We start from the raw sequence: 16,181 nt of genomic DNA on the forward strand, positions 1-16,181 counted from the left end.
CCCTCAGTACTGACCCTCTGAGAGTGCGGCACTCCCTCAGTACTGACCCTCTGATAGTGCAACACTCCCTCAGTACTGACCCTCTGACATTGCGGCACTCCCTCAGTACTGACCCTCTGACAGTGCAGCACTCCCTCAGTACTGACCCTCTGACAGTGCAGCACTCCCTCAGTACTGACCCTCTGACAGTGCGGCACTCCCTCAGTACTGATCCTCTGACAGTGCGGCACTCCCTCAACACTGATGCTTTGAGCATCTTTGTGATTGAAGTTTATGCACTGAATCCCCTGATGATGTTGTTCATTGATTGATCCCCTGCCTGGGTCAGTGCCAGATCCCGGATCTTTCACTAACTGGATCACTGATGGGATCGAGGAGATTGGCTCTGCTCTCCATGTGATCCTGACTCTAGGTCTGGGTTGATAATTGATTATAAGACGATGCTGCTTGGGCAATAACATTTATTATTGTTCAGTAACAAAAATACATTTAATATAAAGTAGCTTCTTTTAACCAACCCTGCACTTGCTGCAGGCAACACGCTCTGAGCTGCCAACGTGAATTCAACTCCCAGCACTCAGAGTGTGACCGTCAACTTCACCTGACCCCCTGCCAGTGTGCAGAGAACCACCGCTGGCCCAAAGAGAAATCTCCCTCTCTCCCCCTCCCTCTCTCTCTGTCTCTTTCTCTGTCTCTCTCCCCTCTCTCTCTCCGTCTCTCTCTCTGCCCCCCTCTTTTTCTCAGTCTCTCTCTCCCTCTCCCCCTCTCTCTATTCCTCCCTCTCTCCGCCTCTGTGTGTGTGTGTATGTCTCTCTCTCTCTGTCCCTCTGTCTCTCTCGATCCCTCTCCCCACTCTCTGTCTCTCTCTCTCCCCTCCTCTGCCCCCCCCACCCCTCTCCCTGTCTCTGTCTCTCTCTCTCCCCTCCCTCTCTCTCCCCCTGTCTCTCTTTGTCTCTCAGTCTCTGTCTCACTCTCTCTCTCTGTCTCTCTCCCTCTCTGCCTATCTCTCTCTCTCTCTCTCTCTCTCCCTATCTCTCTGGAGCAGTCTGTAGTCTAACCCTATCCTCAGTGGGGTAAAGGGCCCTCATTCCTCTGTCTGTTGTCTCAGTGCAGTCCCTCAGTTTGTTCAGTTTGCCCTGGAGCTGCAGTGTTTACTGTGGTGTGGGGTGGCCTCCACCCTGACGCTGGGACTAGCTGGGGTTGGTCGCGGCTGCCTTGTCTCTCACTCTGCTCCTGTCCTTACTGACACATTCCAGACCGTATTCCCGAATCAGGACGTCTGCGTTCTTCACCATCTCCGCCAAGGTCCTTCGCGCCCTGCGATGCCAAGCACGGTGTGTGACAAAACCACGGAACAGATTGAGGGGCTGGGCGGAGCGGAAGATGTCCGGGATGTCGAGGCTGGCGAGGGCGGAGGAGTTGCCAATAACAAAGTGGTTGAGACGTTTCTCGAGCAGAGCCTTCTCCAGGAAGCCGAGGAAGTTGCGGAGGCAGTGCTGTAAGTCGGCATGGTGCCAGTCTGCCAGGGGCCGAGTGCACAGCAAGTGCAGCAGAACCGTCTTCAGGTGATAGTGGGTCAGGCCGCTGGCACCTGTCAGCTGGCACTGCTTCTCATGGAGGAAGGAGACCATTTGTAGACACATCAGATGGCAGGAACTTTCTGGAAGCTTCTTCGCCATCAGCTTCAGAAAGCGCTTCTCGTAGACAGCGAATGTGAAGGGCCAGGATGTGCTGTTTGATTGGACAGTGCCGGGGTGAGCATCGCTGGCAAGGAGGGGCACAAAGTAAACATCGGAATTTTCAAACTCCACCACGGGGGAGATGTTGAAGTGGACGGTTTTCCCGGACCTGAATCGAATCCTCAGAGCTCCCGGCCTCTCCAGATCCCGAAAGGAGAGGTCAAAGTCGTACTTGTGTGAGATCTTGGCCCAGGCTTTGGTCAGGGCCTTCTGGAACCAGCGGATCACCGAGGCCTTGGCCAGATAGGGGGCGGTGGCAGCCCACAGCAACTCCTCTCTCGGCCCCACCCTGTCCACTTTGCTCTCCACCGTCCGCTCGCCATGGACCAGACACAACATGTCTTCACCCAGGTGTGTGCGGCCACACAGACAGGCGGACGAGTCCTCTCCGGGACGGATAACACGGATCATCCCCAGGTGGAGCTCAGTGGGAGCCGCTCGCTCTGGACACCGCAGCTCAGCTTGGAACGAGTAAGGCTCGGGGGGGGTGAAGGGGACAATCAGGTCACACACCAAGGGCCTTTGCACCCTCCAATTCTCATACACACTCCCGATCCCTATACACTCCTCCACCTCCATATCCAGATCCCGGTTACACACACTCCTCAAAGCCTCCAGTAAATCGTCAGCGCAGCCTTCCACCAGCTCCTTGATCCGGGACAACTCTGTACCTGCCACCCGGACACACCTGTCATAGAAATGGAGCAGCGTGCCATGGTCTGGGAGCTCTGCACACCGTGACAACTCTCCAATGGCATCAGAGTCTTCGTCCTCCGCGCTCAGTTCCGGCAGGGAGCGTGGCTCAGTGTCCCGCCTCCAGATCTCCAGCAGCACAAAGACTAGGATGGACAGTGCACTCCACATGCTCCAGCTGTCATCCTCCTCCCTCCCCGGCTCTCTGCCCGATCCTGATTCCAGTCCCCCGGGAACCGACTCTGCAAACTCCTTCTCCAGCCTCTGCATCTCGGCTCGTAGCTGCTGCTCCCGCTCCCTCATCCTGCTCTGACTCTGCTCCTCGCGCTCCTGTTCCACACTCCTGTTTTCCTGCTCAAAGGTGAATGGCTGATCGATCACTGCCACAGCCATTAGGAGGCACACCGCGATGATCCCAATCGGCATGGTCACGCAAACCTGTCCGGAGAAAACTCACCGTCACAATCTACCCGGAAAATGCAAACCCCACAGATAAAAAACCCATGGGAAAGAGTAACATCCTAAACACAGGCACAAACACAGGCAAAACACAGGACAGAACACAGGGCCGAACACAGGCAAAAACACAGGACCGAACATAGGCAAAAACACAGGACCGAACATAGGCAAAAACACAGGACTGAACACAGACAAAAACACAGGCACAAACACAGGCACAAACACAGGCAAAAACACAGGACCGAACACAGGCCCGAACACAGGCCCAAACACAGAGCTAAACACAGAGCTAAACACAGAGCTAAACACAGAGCTAAACACAGGCACAAACACAGGGCTAAACACAGGCACAAGCACAGGCAAAAACACAAGACCAAACACAGGCAAAGCATGGGGCACAACACAGGCAAAACACAAGTTGAAACACAAGGTCAAACATGGGGCAAAACACGAGACTAAACACGGGAAAATACAGTGAAACACAGATTCAAACACATGGTCAAACACAGAAAAAAACAGGTTCAGTTACATGTGCAGACACGGGAGCAGAGAGAGAGCCGTGTATTTACTGCATTATCACAACAGAGAATGAAGCAGCACAGGAGACCATTCAGCCCATCATAACAATGCTGTCTTTCAAAAGAACAACCCAATCCCTCTGTCCTTAACTCAAAGCCTGAAATACATTCCCATCAAATAGACCCCAAATCCACAACAGAATGGAGAAAAGACTCACAGCTCTGAAATACAGCATAGTGAGGGAGCGGGGAGGGAGAGTGTGAGGATGGACAGAGTGAGGGAGCGGGGAGGGAGAGTGTGAGGATGGACAGAGTGAGGGAGCGGGGAGGGAGAGTGAGAGGATGGACAGAGTGAGGGAGCGGGGAGGGAGAGTGTGAGGATGGACAGAGTGAGGGAGCAGGGAGGGAGAGTGTGAGGATGGACAGCGTGAGGGAACGGGGAGGGAGAGTGAGAGGATGGACAGAGTGAGGGAACGGGGAGGGAGAGTGAGAGGATGGACAGAGTGAGAGAGCGGGGAGGGAGAGTGTGAGGATGGACAGAGTGAGGGAGCAGGGAGGGAGAGTGTGAGGATGGACAGAGTGAGGGAACGGGGAGGGAGAGTGAGAGGATGGACAGAGTGAGGGAGCGGGGAGGGAGAGTGAGAGGATGGACAGAGTGAGGGAACGGGGAGGAAGAGTGAGAGGATGGACAGAGTGAGGGAATGGGGAGGGAGAGTGAGAGGATGGACAGAGTGAGGGAACGGGGAGGGAGAGTGAGAGGATGGACAGAGTGAGGGAGCGGGGAGGGAGAGTGAGAGGATGGACAGAGTGAGGGAACGGGGAGGAAGAGTGAGAGGATGGACAGAGTGAGGGAATGGGGAGGGAGAGTGAGAGGATGGACAGAGTGAGGGAATGGGGAGGGAGAGTGAGAGGATGGACAGAGTGAGGGAACGGGGAGGAAGGACCCTCTGACAGTGCGGCACTCCCTCAGTACTGACCCTCTGACAGTGCAGCACTCCCTCAGTACTGACCCTCTGACAGTGCGGCACTCCCTCAGCACTGACCCTCTGACAGTGCGGCACTCCCTCAGTACTGACCCTCTGACAGTGCGGCACTCCCTCAGTACTGACCCTCTGACAGTGCAGCACTCCCTCAGTACTGACCCTCTGACAGTGCGGCACTCCCTCAGTACTGACCCTCTGACAGTGCGGTACTCACCCAGCACTGACCCTCTGACAGTGCGGCACTCCCTCAGTACTGACCCTCTGACAGTGCGGCACTCCCTCAGTACTGACCCTCTGACAGTGCAGCACTCCCTCAGTACTGACCCTCTGACAGTGCGGCGCTCCCTCAGTACTGACCCTCTGACAGTGCGGCACTCCCTCAGTACTGACCCTCTGACAGTGCGGCACTCTCTCAGTACTGACCCTCTGACAGTGCGGCACTCTCTCAGTGAGCTGTGGAGTTGGGACTATGTTGAAAGCTGCTATAATAAAGTGGGATTTATTTTCAATCTCGTTCAGGTGGTTTTCTCTAATCTGGGTTCGCACAAAGGCTGCACTGAGACAGAGGGGAAGATTCCAATGAGGAGGTTTCGCTCTGAGCTGTGGGTGGCTCTGACTCAGGAGAGTTTGTGACTGAGCTGACCCGTCACTGCAGAGCAAGGTCTGCTCCCCCGCTCCTCCCCCCCACTCCCCATTGCGTGACTGTCACCCCCATTCCCCGTGTAGCTCACACGCTGCCCCCACCCTCCCCCAGCGCAGCCCCTGAACCGCAGCCTAATCTGGAGCTCTGCCACCACAACTCACATTTCCAATCACACATTCACACCAGCTTGAGGACAGAACCACAGCTGGACAGAACTTTGGTCAAAGTGTTTGGTTTTAACAGATACCTTAAAACGGTGGGAGAGAAAGAGAAAGAGCGAGAGATGGAGAGAGGAGAGAGAGGGAGACAGAGGGAGAGAGAGGGACGGAGAGGTGGAGGGAAAATGTCTCCTCTTTGTTCCAATCAGCCCAGTTACCCTTTTACTGTTTATTTGAGCCATTCCAGCGTCACTCCCTGTTCACCAGTCTGTTCATTCTGCAACACTCAGTCACCTCCTTTCAAGGTCGAATAGCTCCACTTCCTCTTCTGTTGGGGGGGGTTCCTCACCTCAGGTCTCACAACGTTATAGACTCATTGATAGAGATTGATCACTCTGATTGGTTCATAGCTTCATTATCATATATCATATGACAGTTTAAGAAATAGGAGCAGGGGCAGACCACTCGGCCCATCGAGACTGCTGCACCATTCAATATCGTCATGGCTGATCTGGGCTTCAATTCCATTTTCCCAATCCCTGGGACGTGTCGCCTCGGTTACCGGTGTGAGATAGTGAGTGGAGGCTCTGGGAATCCATCGCTCCCCTATTCCCCGCAGCTTAGGAGCAGGGAGCACTCCGTGTCCCAGCCATTCCCAAAGTGGGCCAAGGGAGACTGAGGATAGGCTGTGGAGAATAGGAGAATGAAGCATTGCATGGTGACCCTGGCTCGCAAAGGAACAATCCGAATGACCGACATACTGGTGTGAAATTAATCTCCTTTTCTAAGAAAGGATGTACTTGCCACAGGGGGATTACAGCGAAGGCTGACCAGACAGGTTTCTGGGATGGCTGGGTTCTCCTATGAGGAGGGATTGGGTCAACTGGGCCTGTATTGGCTAGAATTTAGACGAATGAGAAGTGATCTAATTAAAATGTATAGAATTCTGACTGGGCTGGACAGACTGGGATGATCCCCTGGCTGGAGGGAGTCTAGAACAAGGGATGAACCTCGAGCTGGAGGGAGTCTAGAACAAGGGATGATCACTTGGCTGGAGGGAGTCTAGAACAAGGGATGATCCCCTGGCTGGAGGGAGTCTAGAACAAGGGATGATCCCCTGGCTGGAGGGAGTCTAGAACAAGGGATGATCTCCGAGCTGGAGGGAGTCTAGAACAAGGGATGATCCCCTAGCTGGAGGGAGTCTAGAACAAGGGATCATCCCCTGGCTGGAGGGAGTCTAGAACAAGGTATGATCCCCTGGCTGGAGGGAGTCTAGAACAAGGGATGATCCACTGGCCGGAGGGAGTCTAGAACAAGGGATGAACCTCGAGCTGGAGGGAGTCTAGAACAAGGGATGATCCCTTGGCTGGAGGGAGTCCAGAACAAGGGATGAACCCCTGGCTGGAGGGAGTCTAGAAGAAGGGATGATCCCTGGCTGGAGGGAGTCTAGAACTAGGGATGATCTCCCAGCTGGAGGGAGTCTAGAACAAGGGATGATCCCCTAGCTGGAGGGAGTCTAGAACAAGGGATGATCCCCTGGCTGGAGGGAGTCTAGAACAAGGGATGATCCCCTGGCTGGAGGGAGTCTAGAACAAGGGATGATCTCCTGGCTGGAGGGAGTCTAGAACAAGGGGTGATCTCCTGGCTGGAGGGAGTCTAGAACAAGGGATGATCCCCTGTCTGGAGGGAGTCTAGAACAAGGGATGATCCCCTGGCTGGAGGGAGTCTAGAACAAGGGATGATCCCCGAGCGGGAGGGAGTCTGGAAAAAGGGATGATCCCCTGGCTGGAGGGAGTCTAGAACAAGGGATGATCCCCTGGCTGGAGGGAGTCTAGAACAAGGGATGATCTCCGAGCTGGAGGAAGTCTAGAACAAGGGATGATCCCCTAGCTGGAGGGAGTCTAGAACGAGGGATGATCCCCTGGCTGGAGGGAGTCTAGAACAAGGGATGATCCCCTGGCTGGTGGGAGTCTAGAACAAGGGATGATCCCCGAGCAGGAGGGAGTCTGGAAAAAGGGATGATCCCCTGGCTGGAGGGAGTCTAGAACAAGGGATGATCCCCGAGCTGGAGGGATTCTAGAACAAGGGATGATCCCCTGGCTGGAGGGAGTCTAGAACAAGGGACGATCCTCTAGCTGGAGGGAGTCTAGAACAAGGGATGATCCCCTGGCTGGAGGGAGTCTAGAACAAGGGATGATCCCCTGGCTGGAAGGAGTCTGGAAAAAGGGATGATCCCCTGGCTGGAGGGAGTCTAGAACAAGGGATGATCCCCGAGCTGGAGGGAGTCTAGAAAAAGGGATGATCCCCTGGCTGGAGGGAGTCTAGAACAAGGGATGATCCCCGGGCTGGAGGGAGTCTAGAACAAGGGATGATCCCCTGGCTGGAGGGAGTCTAGAGCAAGAGATGATCCCCTGGCTGGAGGGAGTCTAGAACAAGGGATGATCCCCGAGCTGGAGGGAGTCTTGAACAAGGGATGATCCCCTGGCTGGAGGGAGTCTAGAACAAGGGATGATCCCCTAGGTGGAGGGAGTCTAGAACTAGGGATGATCCCCTGGCTGGAGGGAGTCTAGAACAAGGGATGGTCTCCAAGCTGGAGGGAGTCTAGAACAAGGGATGATCCCCTGTCTGGAGGGAGTCTAGAACAAGGGATGATCCCCTGTCTGGAGGGAGTCTAGAACAAGGGATGATCCCCTAGCTGGAGGGAGTCTAGAACAAGGGATGATCCCCTGGCTGGAGGGAGTCTAGACCAAGGGATGATCCCCAAGCTGGAGGGAGTCTAGAACAAGGGATGATCTCCTGGCTGGAGGGAGTCTAGAACAAGGGATGATCCCCTGGCTGGAGGGAGTCTAGAACAAGGGATGATCCCCTGGCGAGAGGGAGTCTGGAAAAAGGGATGATCCCCTAGCTGGAGGGAGTCTAGAACAAGGGATGATCCCCTGTCTGGAGGGAGTCTAGAACAAGGGATGATCCCCTGGCTGGAGGGAGTCTAGAACAAGGGATGATCCCCTGGCTGGAGGGGTTCTAGAACCAGGGATGATCCCCAAGCTGGAGGGCGTCTAGAACAAGGGATGATCCCCTAGCTGGAGGGAGTCGAAAACAAGGGATGATCCCCTGGCTGGAGGGAGTCTAGAACAAGGGATGATCCCCTGACTGGAGGGAGTCTAGAACAAGGGATGATCCCCGAGCAGGAGGGAGTCTGGAAAAAGGGATGATACCCTGGCTGGAGGGAGTCTAGAACAAGGGATGATCCCCTGGCTGCAGGGAGTCTAGAACAAGGGATGATCCCCGAGCTGGAGGGATTCTAGAACAAGGGATGATCCCCTGGCTGGAGGGAGTCTAGAACAAGGGATGATCCCCTGGCTGGAGGGAGTCTAGAACAAGGGATGATCCCCTGGCTGGAGGGAGTCTAGAACAAGGGATGATCCCCTGGCTGGAGGGAGTCTAGAACAAGGGTTGATCCCCTGGCTGGAGGGAGTCTCGAACAAGGGTTGATCCCCTGGTTGGAGGGAGTCTAGAACAAGGGATGATCCCCTAGCTGGAGGGAGTCTAGAACAAGGGATGATCCCCTAGCTGGAGGGAGTCTAGAACAAGGGATGTTCCCCTGGCTGGAGGGAGTCTAGAACAAGGGATGATCCCCTGGCTGGAGGGAGTCTAGAACAAGGGATGATCCACGAGCAGGAGGGAGTCTGGAAAAAGGGACGATCCCCTGGCTGGAGGGAGTCTAGAACAAGGGATGATCCCCTGCCTGCAGGGAGTCTAGAACAAGGGATGATCCCCGAGCTGGAGGGATTCTAGAACAAGGGATGATCCCCTGGCTGGAGGGAGTCTAGAACAAGGGATGATCCCCTGGCTGGAGGGAGTCTAGAACAAGGGATGATCCCTGAGCTGGAGGGAGTCTGGAAAAAGGGATGATCCTCTAGCTGGAGGGAGTCTAGAACAAGGGACGATCCCCTCGCTGGAGGGAGTCTAGAACAAGGGATGATCCCCTGGCTGGAAGGAGTCTGGAAAAAGGGATGATCCCCTGGCTGGAAGGAGTCTAGAACAAGGGATGATCCCCCAGCTGGAGGGAGTCTAGAAAAAGGGAAGATCCCCTGGCTGGAGGGAGTCTAGAACAAGGGATGATCCCCGAGCTGGAGGGAGTCTAGAACAAGGGATGATCCCCTGGCTGGAGGGAGTCTAGAACAAGTGATGAACCCCTGGCTGGAGGGAGTCTAGAAATTAGGGATGATCCCCTGGCTGGAGGGAGTCTAGAACAAGGGATGATCCCCTGGCTGGAGGGAGTCTAGAACAAGGGGTCACAGTCTCAGGACACAGGATAGATCATTCAGGACTGAGATGAGGAGAAATCTCTTCACTCTGAGGGTGGTGAACCTGTGCAAGTTTCTACCACGGAAAGCTGTGGAAGCCAAATCACGGAATATATTTAAGAAGGAAATAGGTTTCTAGATTGTAAAGGTATTGAGGGTGATGGGGGGAGTGCGGGAGGATGGCACTGCCATAGAGGATCAGCCATGCTCATGCTGAACGGCAGGGCAGGCTCAAGGGGCCAAATGGCCTCTTCCTATTTTCTGTGTTTTGATGTTTGTCAGATTTCAGAGGAATGGGTCCATGATTCTGCACAGTTTACAGAGTCATAGAGGTTTCCAGCATGGAAACGGGCCCTTCAGCCCAACTTGTCCATGCTGCCCAGTTTTTACTATTACGCTAGTCCCAATTGCCCGCATTTGGCCCATATCCCTCTGTACCCATTGTACCCATGTAACTGTCTAAATGCTTTTTAAAAGACAAAATTGTACCCACCTCTACTACTGCCTCTGGCAGCTTGTTCCAGACACTCATCACCCTCTGTGTGAAAGAATTGCCCCTCTGGACACTTTTGTATCTCTCCCCTCTCACCTTAAACCTATGCCCTCTAGTTTTAGACTCCCCTACCTTTGGGAAAAGATATTGACTATCTAGCTGATCTGTGCCCCTCATTATTTTATAGACCTCTATAAGATCACCCCTCAGCCTCCTACGCTCCAGAGAAAAAAGTCCCAGTCTAGAACATAGAACAGTACAGCACAGAACAGGCCCTGCGGCCCACGATGTTGTGCCGAGCTTTATCTGAAACCAAGATCAAGCTATCCCACTCCCTATCATCCTGGTGTGCTCCATGTGCCTATCCAATAACCGCTTAAATATTCCTAAAGTGTCTGACTCCACTATCACTGCAGGCAGTTCATTCCACACTCCAAAGTCTATTCAGCCTCTCCTTATAACTTAATCCATCAAGTCCCAGTAGCATCCTAGTAAATCTTTTCTGCACCCTTTCTAGTTTAATAATATCCTGGGATCTGGGAAAACTGAATGTAGAAAGGACAGAGCGAGAGAAATTGAAATCAAGATATTATGGAGTGTACACTCTGGCTAAAGTAGATATTTCACTAATTTGTCCTCTTAATTAACGCTGAGATGAACTCTTGAACTTCATCACTAAGATTCTCCTCTTTCCACCTCCAGAATATCCCCCGATTCAGCTGCTGAAACCCTCAGCCAGCTCGCTGCTACTCTGCATTCCACCATTCCAAACCTGCTCATCCGATTGTCACTGAGAACTCTCCCATTGGTGTTCCTCAGGGTGTCAGACAATTTTACGGGTGCTACATAAATGCAAGGTGTTGTTCAAATAGAATAGGGAGAAGGTGGGTGGGGGGTGGGGGATATGGGGAGTGGGTGGGTGGGGGGTGGGGGATATGGGGAGTGGGTGGTTGGGGTTTTTGGGGATATGGACAATACACTGGGTTTAAATTGTTCACTAAAGCCCCTTGTTTCTTTGTTGTTGTGAGATATTGCTGTCTGGGAAGGGAGTGGGTGTGTAGGATGGAGTTACTGAGTGACACATTCCTGTAAGTTGCTGATATAAACCGCCAGTGCCAGGTCTGAATTGTGGGAAATTGTTCAATTTCAGGATCTGGAGGGAACAAAACTGGACTGATAAAAATCTGCAATAATAACACACACACAACGCTGAGAGAGTTCAGAGTCAACCACATTCCCACAGTCCGAAAGACGTGCTGGTTAGGGTGCATTGGCCATGCTAAATTCTCCCTCAGTGTACCCGAACAGGCACCGGAGTGTGGCGCCTGGGGATTGTCACAGTAACTTCATTGCAGTGTTAATGTCAGCCTACTTGTGATTAATAAATAAATAGCTGTGGGTCTGTAGTCACACGTAGGCCAGACTGGGTAAGAACAGCAGATTTCCTTCACTAAAGGGGTTTGTGAACCAGATGATAGTTTCATTGTCGCCGTTACTGAGACGAGCTTTCTCATTCCAGTTATATTTATTGAATTTAAATTCCACCAGCTGTCATGGTGAGATTTGAAGCCCTGTCCTCAGAGCATTAACCAAAGCCTCTGGATTACTCATTGAGTGACATCACCCTCACTGGAGCACCACCATCTCCCTCTCAGTCAAAACTGTCATTCGCAAAAAACCCACCCCCTGTGAACAAAACTCAATCCAGAACCACCTTAAAAATCCTTTCGGATTCCACCCTAACTCTCCATCCCTGTGCCTTATGCCTGAGTAACAGATCCCTCATAGTAATAGATCTCATTGAGTAATAGATCTCACTGAGTAACAGATCCCCCTGAGTAACAGATCCCCCTGAATAACAGATCCCTCTGAATAACAGATCCCCCTGAATAACAGATCCCTCTGAGTAACAGATCTCCCTGAATAATAGATCCCCCTGAGTAACAGATCTTCCTGAATAATAGATCCCTCTGAGTAACAGATCTCTCTGAGTAACGGATCCCTTGGAGTAACATATCTCACTGAATAACAGATCTCTCTGAGTAACAGATCCTCCTGAGTAACAGATCCCTCTGAGTAACAGATCCTCCTGAATAACAGAACCCTCTGAATAACAGATCCCTCTGAATAACAGATCCCTCAGAGTAATAGATCTCACTGAGTAATAGATCTCACTGAGTAACAGATCCCTCTGAGTAACAGATCCCCCTGAATAACATATCCCTCTGAGTAACAGATCTCTCTGAGTAATGAATCCCTCTGGGTAACAGATCCCTCTGAGTAACAGATCTCCCTGAATAATATATCTCTCTGAGTAACGGATCTCTCTGAGTAACGGATCTCTCTGAGTAACGGACCTTGCTAAATGCAGTCTCAAACTTTCTGATTCTCGGTCAGAGAGGAAGTTGAGTCGGTTTCGCCGGATTGTTCAGGGTTTTGGACAGAGACAGAGACAGAGGGACAGAGACAGAGGGACAGAGACAGCGGGACAGAGAGAGTCAGAGACAGAGGGACAGAGACAGAGGGACAGAGACAGCGGGACAGAGAGAGTCAGAGACAGAGGGACAGAGACAGAGGGACAGAGAGAGTCAGAGACAGAGGGACAGAGAGGGACAAAGTGAGAGAGACAGAGTGAGAGAGATAGAGAGACAGAGACAGACAGAGACAGAGGGACAGAGTCAGAGGGACAGAGACAGAGGAACAGAGACAGCGGGACAGAGAGAGACAGAGACAGAGGGACAGAGACAGAGAGGTACAAAGTGAGAGAGACAGAGTGAGAGAGACAGAGAGAGAGAGACAGAGAGAGAGAGACAGAGACAGACAGAGGGACAGAGAGAGAGAGACAGAGACAGAGAGAGAGAGACAGAGAGAGACAGACAGAGACAGAGAGAGAGAGAGAGACAGAGAGAGAGAGACAGAGGGACAGGAATCGAAGCGGGGACAGAGGCAGAGACAAGGGGATAGACAGGCTCAGGGACAGAGAAAAGGACAGGGTGAGAGACAGAGAGGCAGAGGGTCAGGGACAGGATCCGCACTCACCCCCAGGCAGTTCCAGGTGCTGTTTGCCAGTGTGCAGAGCAGGGGCTGCGGGGCTGTGAGAGCGGCATTAATTCCTGCCTCTCGCTGCTGCTTCTCTTACTCACTTCCTGTTAGTCAGCAAAGCCTTTTCCTCCAAATAAGAGCAGAAAGAGAGAGATTGAGGGGGGCGGGGGGGGGGGGGGGGGGGTGGGGTGGGGGGGATGGAGGAGGGAGAGCAGGGTGGAGGCAGAGGGGGAGGGGGGCAGGGAGTGCTGTGCTGTGAGTTTGTGGGGAGATTTCTATTTACAGACACACACTCAACTGTACAACTTCCCCAGAGTGAGTGCTGCATTCAGGCGTGGTCATGGCGTTGGACTGGGGTGAACACAGTAAGAAGTTTAACAACACCAGGTTAAAGTCCAACAGGTTTATTTGGGATACGAGCTTTCGGAGCGCTGCTCCTTCTTCAGGTGAGTGAAGAGTTCGGTTCACAGTGCGACCAAATAAACTTATTGGACTTTAACCTGGTGTTGTGAGACTACTTACTGTGCATTCAGGGGGTTTGGGGCGATCTCTGTCAGGACAATTCTCCTGACCCTGAGGTTAGCTTTCTCTCAGCCCCTGTCACTGAGGCTGCCTGTGTCCCCTTCTCCACCCCCTGGTCCAGCTTATCGGCTGCTCAAACCCTCACCAATGCTCTGTGAACTCTCCAGACTGGACAGCTACCCAAGCCCCAATCAGCTCTCTGCCCACTGACCCACACTGACCTCCACTGACCCACACCGACCCGCACTGACCCACACTGACCCACACCGACCCACACTGACCCACACCGACCCACACTGACCCACACTGACCTACACTGACCCTCACTGACCCACACTGACCCACACTGACCCGCACTGACCTACACTGACCCTCACTGACCCACACTGACCCACATTGACCTACACTGACCTACACTGACCCTCACTGAACCACACTGACCCACATTGACCTACACTGACCCTCACTGACCCACACTGACCCACACTGACCCACACTGACCTACACTGACCCTCACTGACCCACACTGACCCACATTGACCTACACTGACCCTCACTGACCCACACTGACCCACACTGACCTACACTGACCCTCACTGACCCACACTGACCTACACTGACCCACATTGACCTACACTGACCCTCACTGACCCACACTGACCCACACTGACCCACACTGACCTACACTGACCCTCACTGACCCACACTGACCCACATTGACCTACACTGACCCGCACTGACCTACACTGACCCACACCGACGAACACCGACCCACACTGACCCACACTGACCCACACCGACCCACACCGACCCACACTGACCCACACTGACCCACACTGACCCACACTGACCTACACTGACCCTCACTGACCCACACTGACCCACATTGACCCGCACTGACCTACACTGACCCTCACTGACCCACATTGACCTACACTGACCCTCACTGACCCACACTGACCCACACTGACCCGCACTGACCCGCACTGACCCACACCGACCCACACCGACCCACATTGACCTACACTGACCCTCACTGACCCCCACTGACCCTCACTGACCCCCACTGACCCTCACTGACCCACACTGACCCACACTGACCCACATTGACCTACACTGACCCATACTGACCCACACTGACCCCCACCGACCCACACTGACCCACACTGAAGTGACCCACACTGATTTACACTGACCCACACTGACCTACACTGAAGTGACCCACACTGACCCACATTGACCCACACTGACCCACATTGACCTACACTGACCCCCACTGACCCACACTGACCCACACTGAAGTGACCCACACTGACCCACATTGACCCACACTGACCCACATTGACCTACACTGACCCCCACTGACCCACACTGAAGTGACCCACACTGACCCACATTGACCCCCACTGACCCACACTGACCCACACTGACCCACACTGAAGTGACCCACACTGACTTACACTGACCCACACTGACCCACACTGACCCGCACTGACCCACACTGACCCACACTGACCTACACTGACCCACACTGACCCACACTGACCCACACTGACCCGCACTGACTTACACTGACCTACACTGACTTACACTGACCCACACTGACCTACACTGACCTACACTGACCTACACTGACCCACACTGACCCTCACTGACCCACACTGACCCACACTGACCCACACTGACCCACACTGATCCACACTGACCCACACTGACCTACACTGACCCACACTGACCCACACTGACCTGCACTGACCCGCACTGACCCGCACTGACCCACACCGACCCACACCGACCCACATTGACCTACACTGACCCACACCGACCCACACCGACCCTCACTGACCCTCACTGACCCACACTGACCCACACTGACCTACACTGACCCACACCGACCCACACCGACCCACATGACCTACACTGACCCACACTGACCTACACTGACCCACACTGACCCACACTGACCTAGACTGACCTAGACTGACGCACACTGACCCACACTGACCCACACTGACCTACACTGACCTACACCGACCCACACTGACCTACACTGACCTACACTGACCTACACTGACCCACACTGACCCACACTGACCCACACTGACCTACACTGACCTACACTGACCCACACTGATCCACACTGACCCACACTGATCCACACTGACCTACACTGACCCACACTGACCTACACTGACCCACACTGACCCACACTGACCCACGCTGACCCACACTGACCTGCACTGACCCGCACTGACCCGCACTGACCCACACCGACCCACACCGACCCACATTGACCTACACTGACCCACACCGACCCACACCGACCCACACCAACCCACACCGACCCTCACTGACCCTCACTGACCCACACTGACCCACACTGACCTACACTGACCCACACCGACCCACACCGACCCACACTGACCTACACTGACCCACACTGACCCACACTGACCTACACTGACCCACACTGACCTAGACTGACCTAGACTGACCCACACTAACCCACACTGACCCACACTGACCTACACTGACCTACACCGACCCACACCGACCTACACTGACCCACACTGACCTACACTGACCTACACTGACCCACACTGACCTACACTGACCCACACTGA

At 53.7% G+C, this 16,181-nt stretch overlaps 1 protein-coding gene across 1 annotated transcript; it reads right to left on the reverse strand.

Moving 5' to 3' along the window:
• Positions 1–261: 261 nt before the first annotated feature.
• On the reverse strand, positions 262–13,170 carry LOC144500304 (inositol 1,4,5-trisphosphate receptor-interacting protein). Its single transcript, XM_078222992.1, has 2 exons — positions 13,033–13,170; positions 262–2,870 (listed from the first exon to the last, which is right to left on the reverse strand). Exon 2 carries the CDS (start codon positions 2,856–2,858, stop codon positions 1,191–1,193), a length of 1,668 nt encoding a protein of 555 aa, XP_078079118.1. The 5' UTR covers positions 2,859–2,870; positions 13,033–13,170; the 3' UTR covers positions 262–1,190.
• Positions 13,171–16,181: the final 3,011 nt, after the last annotated feature.

The sequence above is a fragment of the Mustelus asterias genome, chromosome 11, assembly GCF_964213995.1.
Source record: "Mustelus asterias chromosome 11, sMusAst1.hap1.1, whole genome shotgun sequence".
Taxonomy (NCBI): Eukaryota; Metazoa; Chordata; class Chondrichthyes; order Carcharhiniformes; family Triakidae; genus Mustelus; species Mustelus asterias.